At 43.1% G+C, this 26839-nt stretch overlaps 1 protein-coding gene across 3 annotated transcripts; it reads right to left on the bottom strand.

Annotated features, from left to right (window-relative positions):
• Positions 1–635: 635 nt before the first annotated feature.
• Positions 636–26557, bottom strand: PLEKHB2 (pleckstrin homology domain containing B2). 3 transcript variants are annotated; one of them, XM_065410644.1, is made up of 9 exons: positions 26472–26557; positions 16400–16447; positions 15559–15711; positions 13456–13558; positions 12821–12860; positions 9245–9334; positions 7984–8092; positions 6029–6106; positions 636–1060 (listed from the first exon to the last, which is right to left on the bottom strand). In XM_065410644.1, the coding sequence occupies exons 2-9, from the start codon at positions 16434–16436 to the stop codon at positions 1044–1046; spliced, it is 627 nt and encodes a 208-aa protein (XP_065266716.1). In that variant the 5' UTR covers positions 16437–16447; positions 26472–26557; the 3' UTR covers positions 636–1043. The 3 variants fall into 3 exon arrangements, with proteins under 3 accessions (XP_065266716.1, XP_065266715.1, XP_065266714.1); XM_065410643.1 differs by lacking the exon at positions 636–1060 and adding an exon at positions 19780–19849 and having other exon boundaries at positions 3354–6106; XM_065410642.1 differs by lacking the exon at positions 636–1060 and having other exon boundaries at positions 3354–6106.
• Between the last annotated feature and the right edge of the window lie 282 nt (positions 26558–26839).

Below are 26839 nucleotides of genomic sequence, written 5' to 3' on the forward strand. Positions count from 1 at the left end.
ACAGAGCTGGCCTCTCTGGCATGCAGGGGTGTATGGGTGCATCTCCTAACATCCTGCCCACCCCTACCCAATGCACACTCCAGCGAGTGCAGTATCTATGGGGAAGCCTATTACTGGCTAAATGAACCTAGCTCCAAAACATGTGGGATCAAACACACGTAGATGTTTTCTTGAGGACTGAATCCTGAAGCAACTACTTTGGACTCCATTAGGTGCATCAAAAAACATACATTAACTGTTTGGGAAGGATTTCTCTCATTTTCCTGATTTTTAATACAGGAAAAACTGGCTAATTTACATGAATGACCAGTGGAGACCCAAACTGCTGAGTGTTGTGAATTATAAAGTAAAACACCCACACAGAAAGCAAAGTTAGTGTTTTGCAAAATTCACTGATTCTTTATGAAAAAAATAATTTTAATTCCAGTGTACTAGTAAATTCAAGATAGTACATTCCAGTCACTTTGCTATTAAATGTCTTCTTGAGAGTGAGAGATCACCGGTGTTGTATAAAAATTATTGGCTGTGCTAATTAGCAAGATTCTAAGTAAAGTAAATATTTATAAATAATAAAGTACCTTCCTGGGCCCAATTGCATTTAGGCTAGGAGTACCACACAAAAGCACAGACTTCATAGACCATTTATTTCTAAATCTTAATGTATACAGTTGAGATTTGACAAAAATTGCAGGAAAATGGAAATCTGGACAAGCACCACATAGATCAAATAAAAGAGTATTGAGTTGATGCATTCAATTCTGTTAAAAAAATTCAGGGAATAAGGAAATGTGATTATTTGCACCTGACTCCAGCCTCAGGTATCCTTATGTAAATGCAGATTTACTTCACTAATTTCATAGGAATTGCTCTAGATGTAACTGAGACTAGAATCAGGCTGATGCTTTCAGCCTGAAGTATACAAATCAAAACAAAGGTGAGTCAAATGCTAACCTCGCAGGCTACAGTTCTTGATTTTTGCTGGAGAAGCAAAGCATCACTGATAATTGCTCTGGAAAGTTTGTATGTGCAGAGAATTCCAGGATTCACACCATGGACCTCCCTGTAAAGTGAAACATGGTTTTGTACAAGCTGGACACATCTGTAAGTGTACACCTACTTACAAGCTACTGGAACAAGAGACTTATTTAAGAGAAAAAAGCAAAACAAAGACCTGAGCTTGCAGTTTAATAAGCATTTTATTGATAAGAATTTTCACTATAAATTTAGAACTGCATAGTGAGAGAACAGGACGTAAGGGAAAGGACAACAGTAGATACAGAGCATGGGGTAAGAACATAACACTAAAGCACCTTAGAATGAAAGCAATTTATGTTGATACTAGCCTATATTATCTATATATTGTCTTATGTGTCATGTCTGTATCATCCATATCATGTGCTCTACATCTTTTAGGGGGGGAAGGAAACCAGACACATGCTTGAGAAACCTATTGGTCAAATTTCCCTTTTGCTTCCTTGTTGAACTTTGCTAGGTGGTGCTAGAAGTGAAGACCCAACAAAAAGCTGACCGTTCTGTGCCATGGTTTTGGAAGCCAGATCCTGCTAAGCACTGGTTAGAATACACTCCACAACAAAGGAAACGTCGTCTTCCCAAAAAACAAACCAAACCAGACATTGCTACTGCTCTTCCCATAATAATTCTAATCCCCAGCTCCCAGGCACATACACCTCTAGCAGCTCACTGACTTTCAGAACCTTTCTTTTAATACACCTCTACCCCGATATAACGCGACCCGATATAACACGAATTTGGATATAAAGCAGCACTCCGGGGGGGCAGGGCTGCGCGCTCCGGCGGATCAAAGCAAGTTCAATATAACGCGGTTTCACCTATAACACGGTAAAAATTTTTGGCTCCCAAGGACAGCGTTATATCAGGGTAGAGGTGTATAATAAAATGCCTATGGTCTAAATTTTCAATAGTGATTTTGGGAGCCCCACTTGAGATATCTTAAAGTGGCAAATATTCACTTTCCCTCAAAATCAGGCCTCTTATGTTTCTCAAGTTGGGCACTGCCCCAAAAACCAAAACAAAGAAATCACAAGTCACACTTGACAACATAGGCTCAAGGTCTCTGTGAATGTTTTAGTTTAAGCTGAACATACATTAGTCACTATGGACCCAATTCTGCCACCCTAGTGTAGTACCTTACTCTGAAAAAAAAAAAAATCAATGGAACGGTAGCACCTGTATAGCTCCAATAGATCTACATAGATCTAGTATCCGGCCCTGGTTCACCAAGGCATGTGCTTAAGTGATTTGCTGAACAGGGATAGTTTGAATCGGAGCCTTAGCAAATACCACGGTTCAGAAGGAAGTGTCTGTTTAGGACCAAGTTTTCAGTCAGCTTTGAAAATTCAAAGCCAAACTAGATCATCATCATCACTGCTGCTGCCCTATTAAGCTTTTCTGAACCAGTAAGCAGAGTTGCTCATTAACGAGCAGACTTTCACAGGTGCCGAGCTCTTGCAGTTCCCGTTACAGTCCATGGAAACTGCAGATGCTCAGCACATCTGAGTTGGTGGAGGAGGAGGAAAAACCCATTACCATGTAGCCACCCAGACAATACAATAAAGCTGTTACTTTAATCCTGAGGAATTAGATGCAAGCCAGTGTTTTAGGGAAGTGGATTTATGGGCTGCTATATATGGTCCATCTCATTATTAACTGTGAGTAAGTTGAGGTGGCTATCCACCAAAGCCTTCTCTATCTGAAGCATGACATCTCTGCATAACTGCTCAATGTTACTTTGCCTGGATCTCCCATCATAAACAGGAAGGCTGTAAAGTTCTGATTCCCAGCACCAGAAGAACCAATATCTTGATTATATGCTCCAATATAGTTCAATGTGTGTGCTTAACAGCTATAAACAAATGCTATTAGATTAATTAGTACAATCAGCTGCCAAGATTTTGTTTGAAAGCAGTCTACCACAATAGAAGCCAATCGGACCCTTCAGCTTTTCTTTAAGGATTTTCCTTTTTAAAGTATTACTCTGTAATGTCTGGGTTTTTTGGTTTGATCATCTTGCTTTTTGATTTGGAAGTTCATAATGAAAGAACTCAGTTTCTTAAAAAAACAGTTTAAAGTTTAACTTAACTGTACACATGAAAATTCTAACAGCAAGAGAGTTCCTTTTCCTTATGGGTTTTATTGCTACAATCAGGGACTTAGATACAATTTTGTGCTTTCAGCACAAGACACAGAACTCCCTTGCTGTGGTCAACAGTCCCTGCAAAAATTTGAAAATAACTGTCAAGTTACTAGACTGATCTATTGTGGGCTTTGCTTTCACCACCATTACAATCTAACAAACAACACACATAAAAGTTGGTTATATGTAGCTGTTTTTATTTTCTTCATGTTACACACAAAATAGCACAGGAATAGGTGATCTATGGGTGTTCTATACAGCTAGTCAGATTGGAGAGCTCCAAATAGGGTTCTGTACTACTGTGATACAACCAGTTCCATGGTAACATCAAGTCTTGGAATATTAACAAATATTCATTTACGACCTGATCCTGGGAAGAGCTTAGCACCCTCATCTGTCATGAACATCAAGATACTGAGCACACTGCAGGACTGGGCTCTTAGAGATAATTCAGTGATTCATTTCAAATATTTTGGATTGGTGCATGGTCCAGTTTCCCTTCTGGGAAACATTCTTTTTAATAGGCTTATTTCTCTTTTGAAATACCAGGTGTTGTTTCTGCACAACACGTTCTTATAACACACTTTCTTGGATGAACACGTGCAGTGCCCGTTGAGTTCACTAGGCGCCATTACATGCATATAAGGGCAGAATTAGTAAAATACAGTCTGTTCCAAAGCCCCTTGAAGTTCACTGAAGGACACTGAGTCCAGTAGGCTTTGGTTCAGGCCCATAATTAGCAATACGTCCAAGGTAATATCAGTCTCATTAGAACATTAATTTTCAGTGGATTTTAAAATGTGTCCATTTATTACAGTTGGCCCCAACACAGTCACAAAAATTTTGCTCTCTCACTGGCTGTTAACCAAACTTTCCCAAGGGTTGAAGAGTCCCATATTGGTTGTACAGCATAACCCAGACAGACAATACAGCTTTAGGTTAAGCCAAGTTTATTCTGTCTCATCAAAAACTAATATGGCTGCTAGATCCCATCTACTTATCTTCCCCTCACATACTCTGGCTTCCACACCTTGAGGATTTTAATCAACTTCCAATTGAAAGCTTAAAGAGGCAAGAGCCTCAAAATATTAAGACAGCATCGTTATAGGAAGCTCAAAAATAGTGGAAATATAAAAATAAGACAACTTTCTACAAAGATCAAAGCTTAGGCACCCTACACCTTTTCCCCAATAAGAAAGCATGTACATGTCTGCTCACTGGTTCCTCCACCATGCCCAGTACAGCTCAGTTTGTATTATAAAACAGGACTCTGCAACTGGTCAGGAATGAGAAACCACTCAGCAGTAGTGAACCAGTCAAAGGCGGGAACAGCTCCTTGGGGTGTTTCTTAAATGGGAAGGGTGACAGGAAGAGAATTCCTTTAATGGTGAGCTAATGGTCACTGTCAGGGATTGGGTTTTATATACACACAACCTCCCCAGACATCACAGCATCCATATACCCACCACCAGGCAAGACCTTGCTATGGGGAACTGATGGGATGGTAAAGTAACCGACAGGGAAAGCGGATCTACAGCTCATCTGTGACACACTGGCCCATACCATAAAACACACGGCATAGCCTGCATACAAGGTCCACTAGAGTTTCTTTCCCATTTTCCTTTTCTCTCAATCTGTTTTCTGTCTGCTCCCCCTTTTCCTATTCATCCATGGTCCCCTCCTCAAACCAACTCCAGCTTACCCTTTTAACACACACCTATGGGTACTGCCAGGTCCAGCACTGCAAGGATGGATGTGATCAGCGGTCTTCTCTGGACATGGTACAAAGAGCAGTGACAAGAGCTAAGCGCAGGTGCAGGACCTTGCGCAAAACAGCCCCTTCCCCACCAATGTATTTGTGACTGGGCATGGGGAAATAACACCTCTGCTCAGATCCCAGAAAATCCCCATCCTATATCATTACCCTGCTATTAAAGTCTCAGACCCAACTGCTTAGAGTCTTACGGACTAGGTTAAAGAAAAGGCTTGTATTGGTAACAGACGTTTTGCTCGCTTTACAAGTACTGAAATCATTAAAATTTCTTATAGCAGAGAAGGAATTAAGGAGTGTTTCCTCACCTTACCGATCTCCTTGGTGAGGATTTTGTCTTGTAAAATGGGTTTGGGAAGTGGGTATGCTAACTCCACTGCAGATGTATTGCAATAACCCTCCACATTTATTTACGAAAATTCAGTGCCAGCTACTGAAACCTGGAGATCGCCCTAGGGGGACAATTAATAGAATCCTGCGTATCTGTCTTCAGGAGTGTTTTATGAAGTCAATAGCATAAATTCCCTGAATACATGACTTCAATACACTTAGCGGCTACTGCACTGTAACATGCTGGCGTTAGTTAGTCCAGCTGCTAGACCATTCAAGGCTTAGAAATAACCATTTGTTCTGGAGTCTTTATGTTAACAGTCTATTCTTAAGACTGGTGACAAATGACAGCCTTTAACTCTTTGCTTATAATAGTACATTGGTACTAATGCTGATCACTGATCAATGGGCAGAATATAAATCTGTCAGATAGCCAAGCTTCATAAAAAAAGCTCTTGAAATTCTCAAGTGCATCTTTAACCATATTTCAATTAAATGTTGCCTTTAAACCTTCGCCTTGGGATAGGTAAAAGTGGGTTAATTATAATTAAGATGTCACTACTAAAAAAAGGGATTCCTGCATTTGTCTTATTAAAAACCTTTACAGTAAACAGTACTTTGCAAAATATATTATTGCACAGGAAGAATAAATAAAGGTTTTTTGGAGCTACAAAGACAAAGATCCCAAGGAAGCTAGAAGACCCAGAACAATGATCCCAGGGCCATTCCAGTCGCTGCTCCAGCGAGCATACCCAGTGCAAGGTCTCCATCATTGTCACGGTAACGTTCTCGAATGATGACATGATTTGCAGCGGGCTGGCCATAAGGTCCTAGAAAGTAGTAATAGTTTGGTTAGGAAGAGAGTTTGTACATATGTTTTGATTTAGATGCAGGCTTGAAAAGCCTATGCATTCACCCACACTCTCCCACCCCGTATACTTGAACACTGTAACAATATCTTTCCTTGCAGTTGGTATGGTGAAAATCAACTCCCTTCGGAGTTGGGTGCTGATGCCAATTCTTGATCCTGCTAGGACAGAGTACAGACCGCAGCCTTCCCCAACATCACAGAACGGGAGGAGCATAAATCTATGGCTAGCCAATACGGCAGAGGTGGGCAGACTACGGCCCGCGGGCCACATCCAGCCCACGCGACCCTCCTGCACTGCCCCTGAGCTCCTGCCCTGGGAGGCTAGCCCCCAGCCCCTCCCCCGCAGCCTCAGCTCGCTCGCTCCACCGCAATGCTCTGGACGGCGGGGCTGCGAGCTCCTGGGGCAGTGCAGCTGCAGAGCCCGGCCTGACCCGGTGCTCTGTGCTGCATGGTGGCAACGGCGTGGCTGGCTCCAACCGGACGGCGCGGCTGTAGCACCACCAGCACCGGTGCTCCAGGCAGCGCGGTAAGGGGGCAGGGAGCAAGGGGGGTTGGATAGAGGGCAGGGGAGTTCGGGGTGGTGGTTAGGGGCTGGGGGAGTGGATAGGGGTCGGGGCGGCCAGAGGGCAGGGAACAGGAGTTGAATGGGGGCAGGGGTCCCGGGGGGCAGTCAGGAAGGAGGGAGGGATTGGATGGGGGGGCAGGGGGCACTGAGGGTCAGGGGTTCTGGGAGCAGTCAGGGAGCGGTGGGGCAGATGGGGCAGCAGTCCGGGGGGGGGCCGTCAGGGGGTGAAAAGCGGGGGGGAGGGGGAGTTGGATGGGGGCGGGGCCGGGCCACGCCTGGCTGTTTGGGGAGGCACAGCTTCCCCTAACCGGCCCTCCATTCAATTTCCGAAACCCAATGTGGCCCTCGGGCCAAAAAGTTTGCCCGCCCCTGCCATAGGGCTAGGCAACCAGAGACGTAGGTTCTATTCCTGGATCTGCCACACATTCCTTGTATGGCCTTGAATGAGTTACTTAATCTCTGTGCCTCAGTTTCTCAATATTCAAGATGGAGATAAAATTCCCAACCTCAAAAGAGTGTTGTGGGCTTAATTCATGTATGTTTGTATTTTGAGATCTTCAGACCAAGTGCCATATAGAAGAGCAAAGGTCTATTACTATATCCAAAGCCAACACATCTCTGCATTGGATTAAGTCTCCAGCTACTTAGAAGTCAGCCCTGCAACTCCTCAGTCTTCCTGTAAGGTTGGCACTTGGAAGAAGAGCTTTCTAGGGGAGATGCAGCAGGAAGTGCTCACAGCAATTCACTAAGTGGGACCTTCTCTCTCAGAGTCTGTACTAAACCAAGGGCCAAGCACGGTGCCAGAGGGCACTATGTGCGAGAGGGGGTGGTTGAGTGACTTAGAGCTAAGGTCCTGACTGCTTGTGGTCTTTAAGGGCTTGGTAAAAAAAACCATTAAAGTCGAAGGGGAAGATTATGTTCCCATAGAATTTTTGGGGGGCATAGATGTGTTAAGCCAAATCTGTTGGACAATTTCCATCTTGAGTCAGTACAGTCTCTTGCTAAATCCCCAGAACGACTTCAACTGAATACAGAATTCTTCACTTCCTGACTTTGTCTAGTGATAATTACCTCCTTCCTCTCAAAAGGGAAAAGTTAGTCCAGTGGTTAGGGCAAACAACAGGGGGGTTCCTTCTAAAAACCACCTACCGCTACATTCAGCATCAAGAGTGATGGCAATATTCAATAGGAAAGCTATCACTTCATAGTAACTTTAGTCTCGATTACAATGTGTATGAACCAAGCTGGAGGAAGGAGCTAGTATTCATTACCTTGGTACGGATACTGATAAGGAACAGCATAGGCTTGTCCATTAGAGGCATAGATGACTTGAGGACCAGGAGGGGGATATGCACCATTGTACTGCTCGTAGCCATAAACCTGGGGAAATTAAACGTATCTATTAGAAGATGTTTCGCATCTTTTAGATTTGTTTAAAGTGCTTAACTCTCCACCCCATTGCTGGTGCAGTTTAGGGATAATCAAAATCCACTATGTGGAAGGCAGCACTGTGCTGTGAAATGAGCATGGGAGACCTTCCCATATAGTTAACCACAGTATTTTGCAAGTTAACATCTTCAGTTCTTGCACCACCAAGTTTAGCCATTGTAGAACTATAATAATGCTGTCACTTAATACACACGAGTGTGGCTGGCTGGCCATGGCTTCTAAATAATCCTGTCTTGTGATATGCTAGAAAAGCACAGCCATTCAGCAGTTGACAAGATGGGACCAGTAATGTCATGTTAACATCCCTGATCCCTCATGATAAACGCCCTGAGGCAGTCTTTTCACTAATCTAAGGAATGAAGCATATTGCTCACCGTGACTGCTGTTCACAATCAAAACTATTTATAAAACAAGAGACTGGTTGTTCTGTTCCAAAGCCCAAACAGTAGCACAGAAAAGGACCAGTATTTGAATAATATCATATAGTATAAGTCAGAACATACTGAGATCAGCAAATATTTTGGTCCAATTGCTGCCCCATCCTAACCCCCATGAAAACAGAATATATATCTAGCTATATATACACGTTTGGGAACTATAGTTACCTGAGTTACTATGAAATCCCGGACTCAAAGTCCCTATCTGTTTTACAAATGTCAGCTTCATTTATAAAATAGAATTTTTATCCTGGAAGTGCAGATATATTGTCAAAGCCTTCCAAAAAATTATTGCATCTCCTTGTATTAAGGGTGAAAACCCAAAATTAAGGACGTATGGCCAAGATTTGTAGAAGTGAGTAGTGATTTTGGGATGCCTCCATTTTTCTCTGCCCAATCTGAGACACCTTAAAGGGGCCTGATTTTCAGAAGTTCTGAGCAACCACTCAGAAGTCAAGACCCTTTAAAGATGCCTCAAGCTGGGCACCCAAAACCACTACTCATTTTTAACATCTTGAGCTTTTTCCATTTAAAAATAAATTATGTTTAAGAAAAAAGTCAAACCAATAGCACTTCCAAGGAACAGAGTCTGAGTGTTCAATACAGTCTTTCACACTTATTTTATGCTTCCTTATTACACCCTTACCTCAGGTGATGGGGTAGCGTACGCTGTGTATGGGGGAGGAGCGGAGGAAATTGCAGTCTCATCGTACATCACTTCAGAACCAACATAGCCCTAAACATTAACAAAGTAGACAGCAGTCATTCACTTCTTTACATTCAGGAGAACAGACTAGAATATGGACTAAACATACAAGTGACCCAACAGTAAACTGAAGTGTTCCTAGAATTCCTGAGTATATTTATTACTGACAAGTGTCAATATCACACCATACCTATGCTTTAAATGAGGAGCTTTATTACAGTAGCACACAATACAGACACCAAGTTTGAAAGGTTTTCTAGAGGATATAACTTCATGGGGTGAGCCACAGCAGGAAGAAAGAGGAGAGAGTGCATCACATAATGCCGCAGCAGGAGACTGAGTAGGGGAGCAAAGCTTCAGCCAGATGGCCAGGTAGGAGCCAGCAATGCAGAGCAGCTCCTTGAATCAACTATTTTTTTTTCTCTGACTCATTTTATTCCCCTTACCTTAAGGTTTTCAACTGATAGGTTATTGTTTTCTTGTTCAGGTTAAATTGATTAATTTGTAGGTGGGGAAGGAGCATTCTTCTCATACAAGTTCATATACTCTGCTTTCAGTTGCTCCGGAGTAATTCCGCTGAGCTCAGCGGAATTACATCAGTGCAACTGAGTACAGATGTTAACCTATAAGGATCAAAGGTAAAGATCACAGCTGCACCCAAACATTTCATACCAGTGACTTAAGCGTCTCAGCAACCCACGTACTTTGCCTACAAATAAGACAAGGACCAGAAAATAGCAGATCTATATTTAAAAGTCCCCTTCCTTCAGCTGTTTGTAGAAACATTCATAATTTAAAACATTACACTGAAGCTATTTTTAGAAGCACCCTGGGCTGAATCTGTGTCCCTTCCAAAGGCAGTGAGGAGGGGCGGGGAAGTAACTCACACAATAACCACAGCAGATTTCCAGTGGTTTGTTTATGTTTCAAAACGGCCTTGGATGTTTTCCCCTAGTTGTAGCAATGCACAATGCTGCTCCTATTCAGCCAGAGGCTTTCCATAAGAAAAAGGCTAGCTTGATAGCTGTACTGTTCCTATAAGCTCCTAAAAATATTCTCTCCCTCCCTCCCTCCCTGCAAACACACACACAAGTAGATTGATACACACAAGGACTTCCATTGAACTCACGGGACTACTCAGGTATGTGAGTTTGCAGGATCAGAGCCTAAGTGACCCAATTGTCAGAAGTGGGAAGCACCCAGCTATTCCTACTGAAGTCAGTGGGTGCTGCTGGATGCTCAGCACTTTTGAAAGTATGATCACTGAGATGCCTGCAGATAGACTTTAAATACTTCAACTTCTTTTTTATTTGAAATCTTATCCTAGAGGCTTAACAGTAGATAGCATCTGAAGGTCACTCTCTAAGGCCTCATCTACACTCATGGCAGCTTGTAGTATATATGTAGCATGACACTGCAGTGCAAACTGGCTGTGTCCACACTGCAGTGCGTAGCTACAATTAGCAGTGAAAGGCTCTGGCAGCAGGGAGCTGCTGGAGTCTTTTCCCCCTGCTCAAGTCTTTCACTGTGGTGCAGAAAGGCTCCAGCAGTGGGACACTACATTGCTAGAAATAGCAGTGTAGACATGGGAGGCACTGCTTGGGCATGTAGAGAGCCACATAGGGAACATAACCTAAGGTTCTATCATGTCTTTACTTGCCAAAGCATCTACACTGCTATTTATACCCATGCTAGGGCAGCGTGCAGTGTATGTACTCCACACACCACCATAAGCGTAGACATAGCCCAAGACATTAGTTAGGGCATAATTTGCAAAGCTGATGGCTACCAGTTAGCTTCAGCATCGAGGTTACTGAATGTTTACAAAATTTCCTATATTTTTGAATTCTATGTGCAATGACACTGATTCAAGGGTAAAACAGGAGTTCTGCACCCCCTCTAGTTTTCATAGATTCATTCCTTTGCCCTCTGTTTAAAACCACAATGCAGCATAATGTGGCATTCTGCACGGCAAAGCAGTTACTCGGTACAAGAAAATAGCACTTTTACCACACTACAAATATTGCTTCGGGTATCCAAAAATATAAATTGTGTCACATGATGGGATGTAGCAGCTATTATGGCAATGTGGGTGCCAGGACTATGAAATAAGCCTTTGGATGCAGGGGTCAGTATTTCCCAATGAAACTGCAGTATTTCAGAGACCTGGTATCTAAGGATATATCTACCTTGCAGCTGAGATGTGTGCTTAAAGCAGGGATAGACAAAACTTGTGCCAGCTCAGCTTGAGCAAGGATGCTAAAAACAGCAACACAGATGTTGCCAAATTAGCAGCAGCTTAGGCTCACCACCCCATTTCAAGCCCACCCAACCCCTCAAGTCGGACCTCAGGTGGCTAGCCCATGCCACCACCTGTGCAGTAATGTCCACATTGCTATTTTTAGTGTGCTAGCTTGAGCTGAGATAGACCAGGTCTGCCTACTAATGCTGGGAATCGCACATATCCCCTTAATATTGCTCTTTACCGATTTGGGGAAAGCGATTGCCAGAAAGTGCTCTATGAGCCAACCTCAAAGAAAGGCAAAAAAAGTGAGTCAATGGCAGAAGTAGGATGGCTAGGCCTTCCAGCAGAGCAAATGCCACAAGTTATATCATAAACTGCAAGGGTTTACAACTGAGCACAGATCTGTCTTTACAGATGAGGGAGTGAATAAGCCATTTTTCATTAGAGCGAAGCTTAAGGTGCCAACAAAAGGGTTTTTATTCCATTTTCCAGGGAGTTTACGGTGGCAGTATTTAGATACAAGAGAGAACATTTGACTCAAAAGACACACACAATGTTAACTGCAAACGCAAACTATGCATTTGAGCATGCAGTTATCCAGTTTGAATACATGCATGAACCATTTTTGCTGAAGCCCAAGTTTCTGAAGTTAGTTCTATACAGTATGATTTCCACAGAACTACATAAAGCAGCTTGCAAAGGCAGATTTTGCATCTTCTACAAGTGAGTCTAGCAACTGTGTAATATCTACATAAATGTGGCTGTCACTCATTTCAGCTAGAGGCTTCTCTACACATACACACACCCCACCATCATCTGGCTTCCTTGTGGACTACCCGCATCTAGATGGACATGTTCCCAATAGATAATGAGAGCATGAGACAGCCAGACTGTCTCTTTACCAGCTACAAAAGAATTCATGAGTGCCCACAATCCCGATGGATGCTCATTCTTCATCTACAGATCAGCCTTTTCTCCATGCCAATGCTTTCTGAGCCTTACAGCACAGTAGCTGCGGCACTCCAAAAGTTCAATCTTCGCCTTTATCTAGCATGCACGGACACAAAACCTCCTTCTACCAGAGTTGTGGGCACCAGATCCATGATGCTCTCATACCCCTTTCTGGCCCAGGAAATGCAGGACAAAGCACAATAATTCAAATGGGTTCTTGAAGACCGTGTGAAGGAAAATTGCTAGGCCATTGACTGCCACTTACACACACTCCCTCCCTCCCTACCCCATCACCATGGAAACGTTCACAGTGCACTTACCGCATTTGTTCTAGCATCCTGGAGAGCAATTTTCCATGCCCTGCAAGAAACATATTATTTAATGGATAAAGAGATACTCCACATTTCTTGTAAGGTTCTGAACAAAATATAGTTAGCCATTAAACCGTACAGCAGGAGCCAAGTGATATGGTGGAAAACGTATATCGAAGTTACTGTGGATGAAGGTAGCCTAAAGTTAAGGTAGGACATATGCACAGAGGGATTGCAGGAAGGAGGTATTAATTCTTCTTTACAGTCCATAAGCTATGGCAGGAGTAACTTGTGCTGTTTTGGGGCTCCTTGTTGTTTGTATACAAAGAAGGGTAACAAAGAGCCAGGCATTAAGATGCAGGAGACCTGCAGCCACACGGAGGACGGGGCATCACTACTAAAGTAACAATTTGGAGTGGAGGGAGGGACACAGACGTGTCCCCCCCATCCCTTCAGCCAAATTGCACCTGTGCCAAGGTGTAACCTAAAAAGAAGAGGAACAAGAGCCCACATCAAAGGAACATTCTTCCTCTCAGCATTTGCCAGTATGCAGCTACCTTGAGGAATTCCAGAATATTTGGGCCCATTCTTGGGCTACAAAGAGCTAAGTACAGCATATTAAATAACATTCTTTGGAAACTCACAAGCAGTCATCTGCACTCTCTGCACAGAGGTTGATTGTTTTCCCATCCCGACAAACAATCTGCAGCAAACAGTCTCTTGGCTTCCCCTCTGGGGGCTGGAAATCTACTCCAGAAAAAGAAAGCAAAAGATTTCCATTTAATATATTAGAAAACAAAATCCTTAACTTCTTGAAGATTCTAATTAATTCACATTGTCTCAGTCCTTCTGGTCAGGTTTGAGTAAAGCAATGAGGTTGAGATATACAGGTTTTGGTCTCCTAGGGCACATACACTGCAATAAAAGACCCACAGCATAGCTGCGGCTGGCCTGGGTCAACTGACTCAGACTGTGAGGCTAAAAAATTGCAACGTAGACATTTGGGCCCAGGCTGGAGCCCGGGATCCTTCTCATGGGGTCTCAGAGCCCGAGCCTGAAGATCTACACCGCAATTTTATAGCTCCACAGCCTGAGCCCTGCAAGCCCGAGTCAGCTAGCCAAGGCCAATCACAGTGTAGACATATCCCTACGGTAGGGGCTCCATCAAGACAGGAGAAAGTTACTACAGCTTAGACTGGCTGTCAGTGGAAAGCCTCTTAGGGAAGGACTCCGGCCTACCAGCCCCGATTTCGTTGTCACTGTATATAAAATGTTAGGCTAAAGGTTCTGTTAGAGACAAAACTGCACGCACATATCTGTCTTGTCCACGTGGGTAAAAAAAATAAAATGCAGGCAAACACACAGATTAAACTTCTTCAAGCTCTCTCCTACCTGAAATCAGAAGCTGCCTGCACATATGGCATCAGCTCAGGACACCCCAGCAATTTTGTGCTTTAGGAAAGATGCAACAGTTTTTCAGACCATAAGCCATTTGCAACTTCAAGCCTCAACCAGTTTTAAAACAAACACATATGTTGAATTTAAAAAGCTGCAATGACGAAGAATCACTTACCTGTTACTAGACCAAGCAGAACACCAGTGTTAGAGAGTAATTATGTGCTAAGAGCACACTAGTTCAGTGAGTATATCCTCTCCCCAACAAGACAGACATGCCAGCCTTGCTGCCTGCCAGGGAAGGTCATGCTGAAATCTGGGGAAACATATTCATGCGAGTGGATTGCTAATCAACCTGATCCCGCTCAACTGGAGGCCTTAGCCCTATATTGCCTAATACAGCCACAAAGGAGCCGAGTCAGCCAGGAGTCCACATTCCAAATCACTAGCCAGAGCGCTATAATCCCATTTATAGGCAAGGAGCCAGCTGGATAAGGCCCCATGCACAGGGCCCTGCATAAGCAAAGGCCAGCCTTGTTCCCTGTGTGCTGGCTGCACACTGAATACAATGGCAGGACAGAATGCAGAATGAAAAGCGCTGCAGCCTCCCCAGGACACCGTGGAGAGCACCAGCCTGAACATCACCAGTCAATGCTGCGTGTGTATTTCTTGCTGGGTTGTGCCCACTGAAAGGGTGTTTCTTTACTAAATAAATACACTCTCTACCGCTGGTGTCCTTCTGGTCGATCAAGTATCAAATGAACACATGTCTCTAAAAAAAAGGGTGTACTAGAAATGAGCTTGCTAGTACTTGGATGGGGCCATCCCTCTAGTTCTCTTTTCTCCTCCCAAGCCTCTGGACAGTGCCAACTCCACAATGTCCATCAGAAGCGCATGACATCAGGTGCATCAGCAGTCTGCTATCTGTATCCCCAACCCACTTCTGCCGCCGTGCAGCCCTTTACTCAGAGTATACGCTAGCAGAATCAGTGTCATATACACCGCTACCTCGATATAACGCGACCCAATATAATACGAATTCGGATATAATGCGGTAAAGCAGTGCTCCGGGGGGGTGGGGCTGCTCACTCCGGTGGATCAAAGCAAGTTCAATAGAACGCGGTTTCACCTATAACGCGGTAAGATTTTTTGGCTCCCGAGGACAGTGTTATATCGAGGTAGAGGTGTATCACAAGTTCACCATCACTCAAGTAGTGTTTTATACGTGAATTGTGGCAAACGCCAAGATGATCTACCACATGATACAATGCCGTGAGAAGCCACTCCCTTTATTCGTTTACAGGTATGGAATCAGGAAAGAAATTTTAAAAATTAAAAAGCACATGTTCTACCTCGGCATTCGTTTCCCACTCTGATGTTGATGCAGTGCACTCGCATGTGGACTTTATCCTCTATGTCATGCCGCTGCTGATCGTCATAGAATAGCAAATGGCCATCAGACCATAGGTCAAACCAATTCTTCTTCCAACGACGTAAAATAGTGCCTAAAAGAAAGAAGAAAGTCACTTCTGGGAGCACTGATTGGAAAATGCTCGTGTCTAATATGGCCAAAGCACCTTTTCAATTTGACCCTTGGAACAAGGTATTCTGAGGGTTCAACAACTAATTGCTAATTCATTGTGCATCACAAAATCTCAACTTCAAAACAAAGAGACAAACAGTGTACAACAAATAATGCACACGATAGCTAGGCCTTATGTGTTATTTCTTATTTAACGATTAGCGTTATGATTGCTAGGTTGTTTTTTTAAGCTAACAACCTAATGCTTCAAGATTCTAGCATGCTAGTGACCAAGTACTACATGGGACCAAGTGAATAAGCAAAGGCTGGTAGTTGTCCAGTAAATTTTCCAAGCTCCACTTATAATAATCCATTTGGTTAGGTTTTTATTTTTTTCCACAAAGCATTACTTATAGAAGACAACTATCAAACCAGGTGTGCTCAGCTATAGCAATGCCTATGTTCCCATTATTGTAATCCAAAAGGTCAGATGGTGATGCTATCAAAATAGACCGTTTCTTTTGGTCCAATATCATTGAGAACATCCTTATAGAATTGTTTAAATGGGACACAGGGAAATATATTTTTCCCCACTGATGGTCTATAAGAGAAACCGATACACACAGCCAAACTAACTGTTGGGGAAAGTAGGTAAAAAGCCCATCACTCACTTTGCCGAAGCAGCCATCCACTCTTCACAAATGCCATCTCTGTTTACTCTAGGGTGAGAAAAGAAGAAAATTTAAAAAGACAACCATAATTTTCAATACATTGCAATAATCAATCAGGGAGAGGAATCTCTAGGCATCCTGGCTAGTTGTAACACCTTGGTGCATCTAGCTGATGTGTGCACAAGAGTGTCTCCTTCCTCAAATGCATGCCCGTTGACTACATGGCTGGGATACAGTCTGAACCATTTAAGAGTGATCTGCAAGGGTTACTGGAAGACTCTCCAGATAATCTTTTGGCAGCTGGGAAGATACCCAGTAAAGATCAGTTAATATTCCACAAACTTTTACACTATTAGTGAATGCAATGAAAACCATCCTATGATGTTAGGAGATACTTTCACTACTAGTGACCTATTTCTGTTCTTTACTAAGTCATGTTATCAGACATATAGATGAACACAATATGTTGGAGAAGAGTCCACATGGCTGGGAAATCATGCCTCATAATCTATTAGATTTCTTTGAGGGGCTCAACAAGTATATGAATAAGGGTGATCGAGTGGATATAGTGTACTTGGATTTTCAGAAAGCCTTTGACAAGGTCCCTCACCAAAGGCTCTAAAGCAAAGTAAGCAGTCATGGGATAGGAGGGAAGATCCTTGCATGGACCAGTAACTGGTTAACTGATAGGAAACAAAGGGTAGGAATAAATGGTCAGTTTTCACAGTGGACAGAAGTAAACAGTGGGACTCCCTAAAGATCTGTACTGGGACCAGTGCTTTTCAATATATTTATAAATGATCTGGGAAAAGGGGTAAATAGTCAGGTGGCAAAGTTTGCAGACAATAAGAAATTACTCAAGATAGTTAAGTCAACAGCTGACTGTGAAGAATTACAAAGGGATCTCACAAAACTGGGGGACTGGGCAAGAGAAAGGCAGATGAAATTCAATACGTGCAAAATAGTGCTCATTGAAAAACTTAATTCCAACTATACACACAAAATGATAGGGTCTAAGTTAGCTGTTATTACTCAAGAAAGATCTTGGACACATCATGGATAGGTCTCTCGCATCCGCTCAATGTGCAGCAGCAGTCAAAAAAGTTAAAACAATGCTAGGAACTATTAGGAAAGGGAAAGAGAATAAGATACAAGATATATTGCCACTATACACCCATAAAGCCAAGGTACACCCAAACCCTGAATATTGCGAGAAGTTCTGGTTGCCCCATCCCAAAAAAGAAATACATTTGAATTGGAAAAAGCATAGAGAAAGGCAACAAAAGATATTAAGGTTTTGGAACAGTTTCCATATGAGGAGAGATTAAAACGACTAGCACTGTTCATCTTAGAAAAGAGACTGAGGGTGGATCTGTTAGAGGTCTACAAAACCATGAATTTTGTGGAGAAAGTGAATAAAGAAGTGTTATATGAAACGATAAATAACACAAGGATCACCCAATGAGATTAATAGGCAGCAGGTTTAAAACAAACAAAAGGAAGTACTTCTTCACACAATGGACTGTCAACCTGTAGAATTTGTCGCCAGGGGATGTTGTGAAGGCCAGAAGAATAACTGGTTTCAATTAAGAATTAGATAAGTTCATGGAGAATACATCTACCAATGGTTATTAGTCAAGATGATCAGGGACACAACCCCATGCTCTGGGTGTCCCTAAGCCTCTGACTGCCAGAAGCTGGGAGTGGATGAGAGGGGGAAGGATCACTCAATAGTTGCCCTGTTCTGTTCATTCCCTCTGAAGCATCTAGCACCAGCCACTGTCTGGAGACAGGATTCTGGGCTAGATGGACTACTGGTCTGACCCAGTATGGCCATTCTTATATTCTCAATATTAAAGACCAGTTTTGAGTTTCACTTGAACTGACAAAAGCAACACATTCCCAACTAAAACTGCCACTTGCCACTAGGAGGGGGGGTGAGTCAGCAGGTGACTGAGAATGTCGTCTTCATTCCCCAACACGAATCAATTTCATAACTGTTCCCCTGGTTTTCATGACACTCCACGAACTTCCTCTATTCTACTTCTCAAAACTCATAAGCTACATGACCACCCTAACTTCCCCATCCAGTCAGAACTTCCAACCGTGCCCTTCTTTCAGTCCTTGCTGAATGCCTGCCCCAGCTATCCACCCTACAGAAAAGCTCACCAGGACAGAAAGGACATAATGTAATGTTAATGGGGAGGGGAAGAGTTCTCCTTTATGACCTGTGTTGTCCCATATCAAAACTGTCTCCATCTCCCTCAGAGGCACTGTTGTTCCTGAACTTGCACCTATTTAAAAGGAAAAGTTCTTATTTCTCTTTAGCTTTCAAGTGACACTATAAAATGCTTGATACTGCACATAAAGGACACTACACTAAACCAAGTTCTATTGCACATTATACTCGCCTGCTGGGCTGCTACATTCTGGATTTGGTTGCATGATAAAGGAAATTGAACAAACCTGAAAAGGAAATGTAGGGAGGAGGGGTTTTTGTTTTATAACACACAGATGTTTTGACTGTTCTTTATTTTTAAAGGGTTGGGTTTTGAATCACAGCCAGGTGAGTAGACAGAGCAGCTAGAACAAAAGTGTTTTTTAACTTGCAACAAGGTCAATCCTTCAGGCACAATTTAACTTGTAAATTAAGACTATGAAAGATGCAGGAGTTTAAAGGAGATTCAGACCCCTTTGAACCTACTACTCAACATTTGCTTGTTATGAAAGTACACAAAAAATGTCCATTAAAGGTCTCACTGATTTGGCAGACTTTAACAAGTTTGCTGTTCTCTACCCCTTTCCAGCTGAGGATCTAAAAGAGCTTTACAAAGGAGACTCAATACCCTTGCAAATTATGGTAACTATCCCCTTTTAGAGATGGGGAAATTGGAACAGCTACCAAAGTCCTGTCATTATAACTTGTAATTACAGATAAAAAAAAGTGCACAAATAGCTCCAGTATCAACCGCCCCCATGTACTCTCTGAATTTAGAAGGGAAAAGTTCTCTCAGGCAGAGACTCTCTGTTCAGTTTTAGCTCAGGTCCTTTATTAATATCAAATTATAAACCTTACCACACATACAAAAAAAAAGGTTTAAAATGGAAATCCTAGTGAGCACTCAGGTAATGCTTTACTACCCAGTTCTTACAACAAGATTCTAAAATATTCTTAGCCCCGTAAGCATGACATCTGCTCCTCTGCCCCTTTCTGATCTCTAAGTGCACATCCTCAGGTGTCAGGCCCCATGCCTTTACTTAGCCCCAGATGCAAGTCTGCCACTCTCAGACCAGGCCCAAGGCTACAGTATCCTGTGTATCAACTTTTCTGATCCTAGTAGCAGGTCCAACTGAGTTTGAGCAACTGCTACTGCACCCACCTTGATCTCTTCAGCAGTCTGTGACCAGAAGCATATACAGTGACCAGACAGCCTTCTTAAACTGTTTATTCTAACAGTAGAAAAAAAGAATTTATAGAAAAAGAATTTTAAACCAACTAAGTCTACATGAATGTCTCTCTTACCTGAAGAAGAGCTCTATGTAAACTTGAAAGCTAGTCTCTCTCTCACCAACACACGCTGGTTCAATAAAAGGTATCACCTCACCCACCTTGTCTCTCCAATATCCTCAGAGCGACACAGCTACAACACTACTGCATATCTTACCTAAAGGCTTACCATCCCCAGTTGGTAACCTAAGCAGGCCTCACTTCAGACACCCCTATCTCTGTGTCTCTGGTTACCCCAAACAACTCCTGCCCTGCGCCCCCCCCCCCCCCCCCATGAGAGAGAGTGTCCTCTTTTAAACTGTCCAGAACTTTTTTTGATCTCTAGTGTGTGCAGACCTTTTCCTATCTGGGCATTGTCTCTTGACAACTCTCAAGTGTTTTCTGCGAAGTAGCTTATCTTGAGCCATTCTTTCCCTTCCTGCTTGTTTTTTCCATACACCTCCCTTAAACTACTAAACCAATATAATCACACAGTAAATGTCCAATAACCAAGTCAATGCAGAATATCATAATTACAGAGTAGCTCCATGCCTGTCACAATTCGGTCTACAGGAGGTTGGCACATCTTACCTGCAGGATTCCAGATATTTTGTTATCCAGGCAGGAAAGACAACAGAACATACTAGAGCAGTTTCAGACATTAAACATGCATAAAGGAACATCACACAATCAGGCTGGGTTACAACATAAGACGAATAGGAGTCATTTAAGGTTTTACTATATACATCAGTGTTTCTGACGGACCGGTGTGTGGACCGGTGCCAGTCCCTGAGATCTCCCTGACACAATTTAGGAAGTCTGCAAGAGGGACCCTGGTATCAAAAAGGTTGAGAAACACTGCTATATATGACAGACAGTTGGTGAAATTCCTCCTAGGTCAGAACCCAGTTTTTAAAATGAGGGGGAAAAGTACTGTCATTGTCTTACGGCGCATTGCATTACAAGAGGTGCTTGAAGATACTCTTGTATTTCTTAGTAGCTCTGCTAGGGGTGTATAGAGAGATACTGAAATGTGTCTTATTAACTGCAGTTTTGTATTCTTTAACATCAAGTGGCTAATTACCTTATTACAACATGATCAAAACTATGGAGAAAGGCAAACTGCTAGCAGATGATAGCCCAGCCTAATTATTGTATTCCCAGGACTATTAATAAAGAAAACTGCTCCCACTGTACACAGTCAAAATTCTGGAAGTTTGGGATGGTGAGATCAGCTTCTAGACAGGCATTAAACTATGATGTGTATTTAAAAATAAAGCTTTTAATTACAGCTGGCATTTAAGCCATCTTGCTAGTTCATCCATTTTGATTAGAACCCTTTGTAAGATCATATCCTGCTTTAAACCAGCTCATATCCTGCTTTAATGCTAGCTTAATGCCAGAAAACATACTTGCATTACACACCAAGGCTCCAAACCTTCATACACTTAGTCCAGTTGAAAGCAATGCATAAAAAACAGCAATTGTAAAAGTGTATGTGAAGATAATCAATCATGCACTTAAGACTTTGCAGGATCACAGCTTACATTCTCACAATTGTGATAACAGTATCAATATGTCCCAATGCTCGTTAGCTATGCCATCAGCATCACAAATGCACCTCTTTTCCAGCAAGGTATCAACTGCTAGCATTGGACACAGAAACTCTTTCCCCACTAATTCCTAATACTGGAAAATTAGGAGTTGTTGGCATGTATGTTAGATCTCTTCTATTTTATTACCCTTTGGATTTGTTTTGTATTAGTGGGTCTCTTTATATATTCCCCATTTAAAGTGACAAATTGTAACTGATCAGGTTAACATGAACTCTAGATCAGTGGTTCCCAACCTTTTTTTTTTTTTTTCCACTGAGCACTTGAAAATTGCTGAGGGTCTCAGTGGACCACTTAGTGATCTTTCCAAATGTTGTTTGTACCGTTAGCTAACTATTGTAAAGCTCTTTGGATAAAAACACTATATAAAAAAAACAATTAACTTTTTTTGTTCTACAAATAAAAGCACACAACTCATTTTCATATCAGTAGTCTTACCTTTCTAATGCGTTGGATATGCCCTCTCCCACCCTGCCGCGGCAGCCTCCGAACTGGGGCAGGGTAGGAGGGGGGTCTCTCTCCCACCACAGCAGCCATAGAGCTGAGGCTGGGAAAGAGGGCCATCTCTCCCTGGCAGCCGCAGCCCTGGAGCTGGGGAAAGACACCTCCTTTCTCTGGGATGTGCAGGGCTGCAGCAGCCAAATTCCCCCCACCCCCCTCTTCTCACCCCACTGCCCCCTCCCCTCCCTATTCCCCTCCCAAGGCCACCACCTCACCTTACATGTGCGTCTTCTCTAGGGTCCAGGCACCTAATTAGTGGACCCAAGCCTGCATGGCTCCACTAATTAGGTGGGTGGCCCTCCACTCTCTCATGTGTGGCCGCCCAGGCACGCACCTTAGAGGAAACTATCCGCTGACCACCTGAATGGAGCTCACGGACCACTGGTGGTCCGCAGACCACAGTTTGAGAACCTCTGATCTAGAGGTGACCGTAGTTTACAGCACTCAGAAAACACAAGATCAAGTGCTACTAGAGGCTCTCCATATTTACACTTGATAAGCCATAGAACTCTATGCAGCAATAATCTGGTCATGCTACTCACTTCATTTTCTAAAAAGAGGAAGAACCAACAACTTCCTTCCTCCTACCTAAAATAGTTCTATAAAATACCCCAATTACTGTAGCATCTGAGCACCTGATGATCTTTAATGTACACGCTCATGACACCCGGTGCTATTATTCCCATTTTACAGATGGGAAACTGAGGCACAGAGAGACTAAGGCCCAGATCCTTAAAAATATTTAGTCTCCTAACTTCCACTAATTTCAATGGAAGATAGGAGCCTAAATACCTTTAATGATTTGGACCTAAGTGTCTTGCACAAAGTCTCAGGGAAAATTCCATGCTAGCACCCTACCCATGGGCAACCCTTCCTTTCTAGAGCTTCCAAAGCTTTAACTGTATTTAAGCTTTAAAAAAGAAAAAGAAAAAAAAAAAACACACACACACAATTTTCTCCCGCATGTGAAACATTTACTATTGAAATACCAATCTGTACATCAGGGACAATCCTGTGTGGTACTGAGTGCCCTCAGTAGTTATTAAAGTCAACTGGAGTTCCAACAGTGAACTCTCATGAAATCCCACTGACTTCAGTGGTTGTAAGTGTAGTGTCAGGCAACGAGACAGTTGTTGCTACCTTAGAAACATACCCACACTGTTAGAATAAGATAGAGTTACTCCCCGTGGTATAGAGCGGACATGTTTCTTCCATCACCAGTTTTGTTTTTTTTAAAAAGGAGAGACCAAGAAACCTTTTCTTCTGAACAATTAAAAGCTACATATAAAGTTTAGTGGAGGACTGCTTTTTAAAAAAAGATAAGCCCTGTAGAATGTCTAAGTGTATCATACAAAAAACTGTTGATATCATTACAATGGCAAAAAAAATCCAGTGGTTGGACAGCAATTGATGATGGTGATAACATTTTGTATTTATACAATATTTTGCATGTAATCTCATGTATGACAAGTTATGTGCTGCAATAAATTAAAATAAACTAAAATTAACTTAATTAAGTGCATGACACTTACGACCAGCGTATACAAGGATAAAAATCACACAGGAAGGTAGAATGTATTACTGTCAGCACATAGATGGGAGTAGCATTGAAACCAAACAGATGTTCTGCCCTGGACCACTGGTATGGAAATATTCAGTTTTGAGAAGAAATACAATGTATGCATTCAGTCAACAGTAAATTTAAAGATATTTCCAAAATTGTCAAAGCTAGCGTGATAAGATCAGTTATAATGGAGTGGAACTTGCCTTAAGTTAATGTTTAATAAAAGTGCAACTAATACATGAAAACAGGACTTAAAATAGAACAAATTGGGAAGTTTTGTTGACACCTGTGATAAATGAATCAATCACTGAAATCTAAAGGCAACAATGCAATGGTGCTCTGCAGACACTGGACATGAATTAGCAGCAGCAGGACTGAAAAGAGCTATGGCTGTCCCCCACTGTGCAGATTAGCAGCATTCTTCCTCCTCCTGTTTGCATGTGACAGCTTTCATATCCAGAAAATGTAAATATAATCCAGAATATCCAACAGTCTCTTTTTGTAAAATTTGTACTATTCCCAGGGGCAGATTTTTAAAACCTGCCTTCCCTACTTGCATCTGCTTTTGGGAGGGCAAAAGAAAATTGCAGGGACAATTAATAGAATTAAGATGGCAAAGATCCCAATTCTGCAACTGGATCTCAGTGGGAGTCTGGGCAGAGGTCTGCCCATTCAGACCTAACTGCAGGATCGGGGCCCAGATACCCAATTGTCCCCACCCATTAGATACATACACATCTCAGTAGTGTTAAGTGTTCCTGTGAATGATTGAGGATGGAGAATTAAAACAATATAATGAAGGGCAGCCAGGGTGAGGCTAGTCTGACAATCAGGCCCAGAAAGACCTAGTTACAAAAAGATTAGTTTTGGAATTATGCTAGCACTGAGTCCGGATAGTTCACAAGCCAGTCCCTACCCCATCTTGAGGTGGGGTTTCAGGCTTAACAGCAGTGTTCTCCTCCCTAAGTTTGTTCTCCCTCCCCACACACACCTTCCCCACCTCACTGAATAAAAGTTATAGTGCCAAAATCAAACACCAGCTATGTCCATTGAAACAAGTGGGAATACTTTGCCTTTTAAACTTCCTGATCCCGCAACTGGCTACATGTTGGCAGACTCGAGCCTGCTGAAATAAACATGCTCCACGCAGAGCCACTTTCAGGATCTAGGTTAAGATTAGAAAGGGCCAAAGTCATCCAATTCAAAACCGCTCGAGACTCAAGTCAGAGCTCAGATGCAAATGACTCAGAGAAATAATATCCCAGTTACTTCCCTGTCCAATCCGGCCCCTCCATTATGCATTCTTGCTTGTAATACGTGGCTGTGTTTCTCTACTGTTACCAGAAATGGCTTATAACTTTCCACTACTGAACAACTTATACCTCTGCCATCCTGGCTACACTAGGACTATGCCTTGCCCTGCTTTCCCCAGTCTATCCACAATACAAAGCTTACAAAGCATTCAAAGTCTGCACCACTTTTGTATTCATCCAAAAACATGTCTGGACTCTCTAACCTCACCAATTATATATAGAGCTATAAACACCTAAACCTGAATGAAATTGTTTACTTTTTTTATTTCAGTGAGAAAAAACAGATAAATTCAGTTTCAGTTTGAAACGAAACAAAAAAAAAAAAAAAAGTTTTTGTTGGGCCACCAAACTGAAAAATGATATATTCAATCACCTCTACCCGATGCCCTCAGTTTAATCACAAGTTTCACAATATTTGGTGTTTTTCTTAAAGCCCCAGTGCTGGAATCAAGAAAGTGCATGAGAGTCTCAGGTTTTGTTAAAAAGGGAAATTTCTAGTCCTCATGGTTGAGGACAAGCTTGAAAAAATAAAGCAAGTGTAACTTAAAGACTCAGAAACCAAAAGATAAATAAAAAGATCCTCAAATTTAAAATTATGAGGCTGTTTTTGTTTTGTTTTTTAAATCAGGCTCATGATTTTTTTAATGGGTGGCAATACCACACTTTACAGACATCTCAGATCCTAGGACCGTATTTGGATGACCTAAGCAGAAAGGACATAATTCTCTCCCCCAAAAGGCAGTGAAAACACTACACTAAGATTATGGGCAAGGAATATTATCCTAATAGATAACATGCTGGAGACAAGAGGCCTCTTCTTTTCAGTTAAGCCAAGTAACTTAATTTGAAGTTTTTGTTCTGTTTGCTTATCAGACCAGCCCTAAGACTTCCTCAGTGGAGTGGGAGATTCTTTCGGATTCAAAGGGAAAGAGGAAAAGTCTCTCCTCTGGGGGAAGGAGGAGTTGGCTACACTTATTTCGAGTAGGCAGTGTTGTTGTATCCACCTGCGTCCCAGGATATTAGAGAGACAAGGCAAAGGAGAGAATATCTTTTATTGGGCCAACTTCTGTTGGGGAGAGACACAAGCTTTCCAGCCACACAGAGCTCTTCTTCAGGTGTGGGAAAGGCAGCTACCCGAAGAAGAGCTGTGTGTGGCTGGAAATGTGTCTCTCCCCAACAGAAGCTGGCCCAATAAAAGCTATCACCTCCCCCGCCTTGTCTCTCTTCTTACAAGCAGACACTTGGCGTCTCCCTGGCTTGTCTCTAGCGGCTTTCTTCTCCCTGCGCTCTGCCCCAGGGCCAGCCCTGGCACTCAGAGCACCTGCCACCCAGGAGTTGCAAACCTGAATGACGCCAGCCAGCCGCGCTGGGGCTAGGTAAGTGGGTGGGTCAGTAGGCACGGTCCCTGTGCCCTAGCCGGGGGCCCGGAGCGGCGCAGCGCAAGACGCAGGTTACAAAACACCGCCTGCCCCTTGGCAGCGTCTCAGCGACCTCGATTCATCTCGCTCGCGCCCGCCTTGCCACGGCACCGGCTCCAGGCAGGACCGCAGAGCCCCTGCCGCACTGGCCCGCCCCGGGGCCCGCTCTTACGCACCTGCTGCTTCGCTCAGAACTGACGCGCAACCCCCGCGCAGGGCGCCCCGGGCTCCTTCCTGACGCTCACTGCGCTGCTGCGCTCATCACCCCCTCTCTGACGTCAGCCCGTCCTGTGATCCGTGAGCTCATCTAATCCTACTGCGCATGCTCCGGGGGCGGCTGGGAGTTGTAGTTTCCAGGAGCGGGGTCAGGAGGCCCCGGGCGCTGCCAGCTTCTGTGCACGTGTTGGTAACCACACCCGTGCCCATGGGCCAGGCAGCCCGTTGGATCGTTGGGAGTGCGAGCGCTGGGTGGATGCTGCTGGTGGAGAGTTCCTTTTGCCCGGTGCCCGCAATTGAAACAAAAGCACTGTCGGGGAGTGGGGGT

Source organism: Emys orbicularis, chromosome 9, assembly GCF_028017835.1.
Source record: "Emys orbicularis isolate rEmyOrb1 chromosome 9, rEmyOrb1.hap1, whole genome shotgun sequence".
Taxonomy (NCBI): Eukaryota; Metazoa; Chordata; order Testudines; family Emydidae; genus Emys; species Emys orbicularis.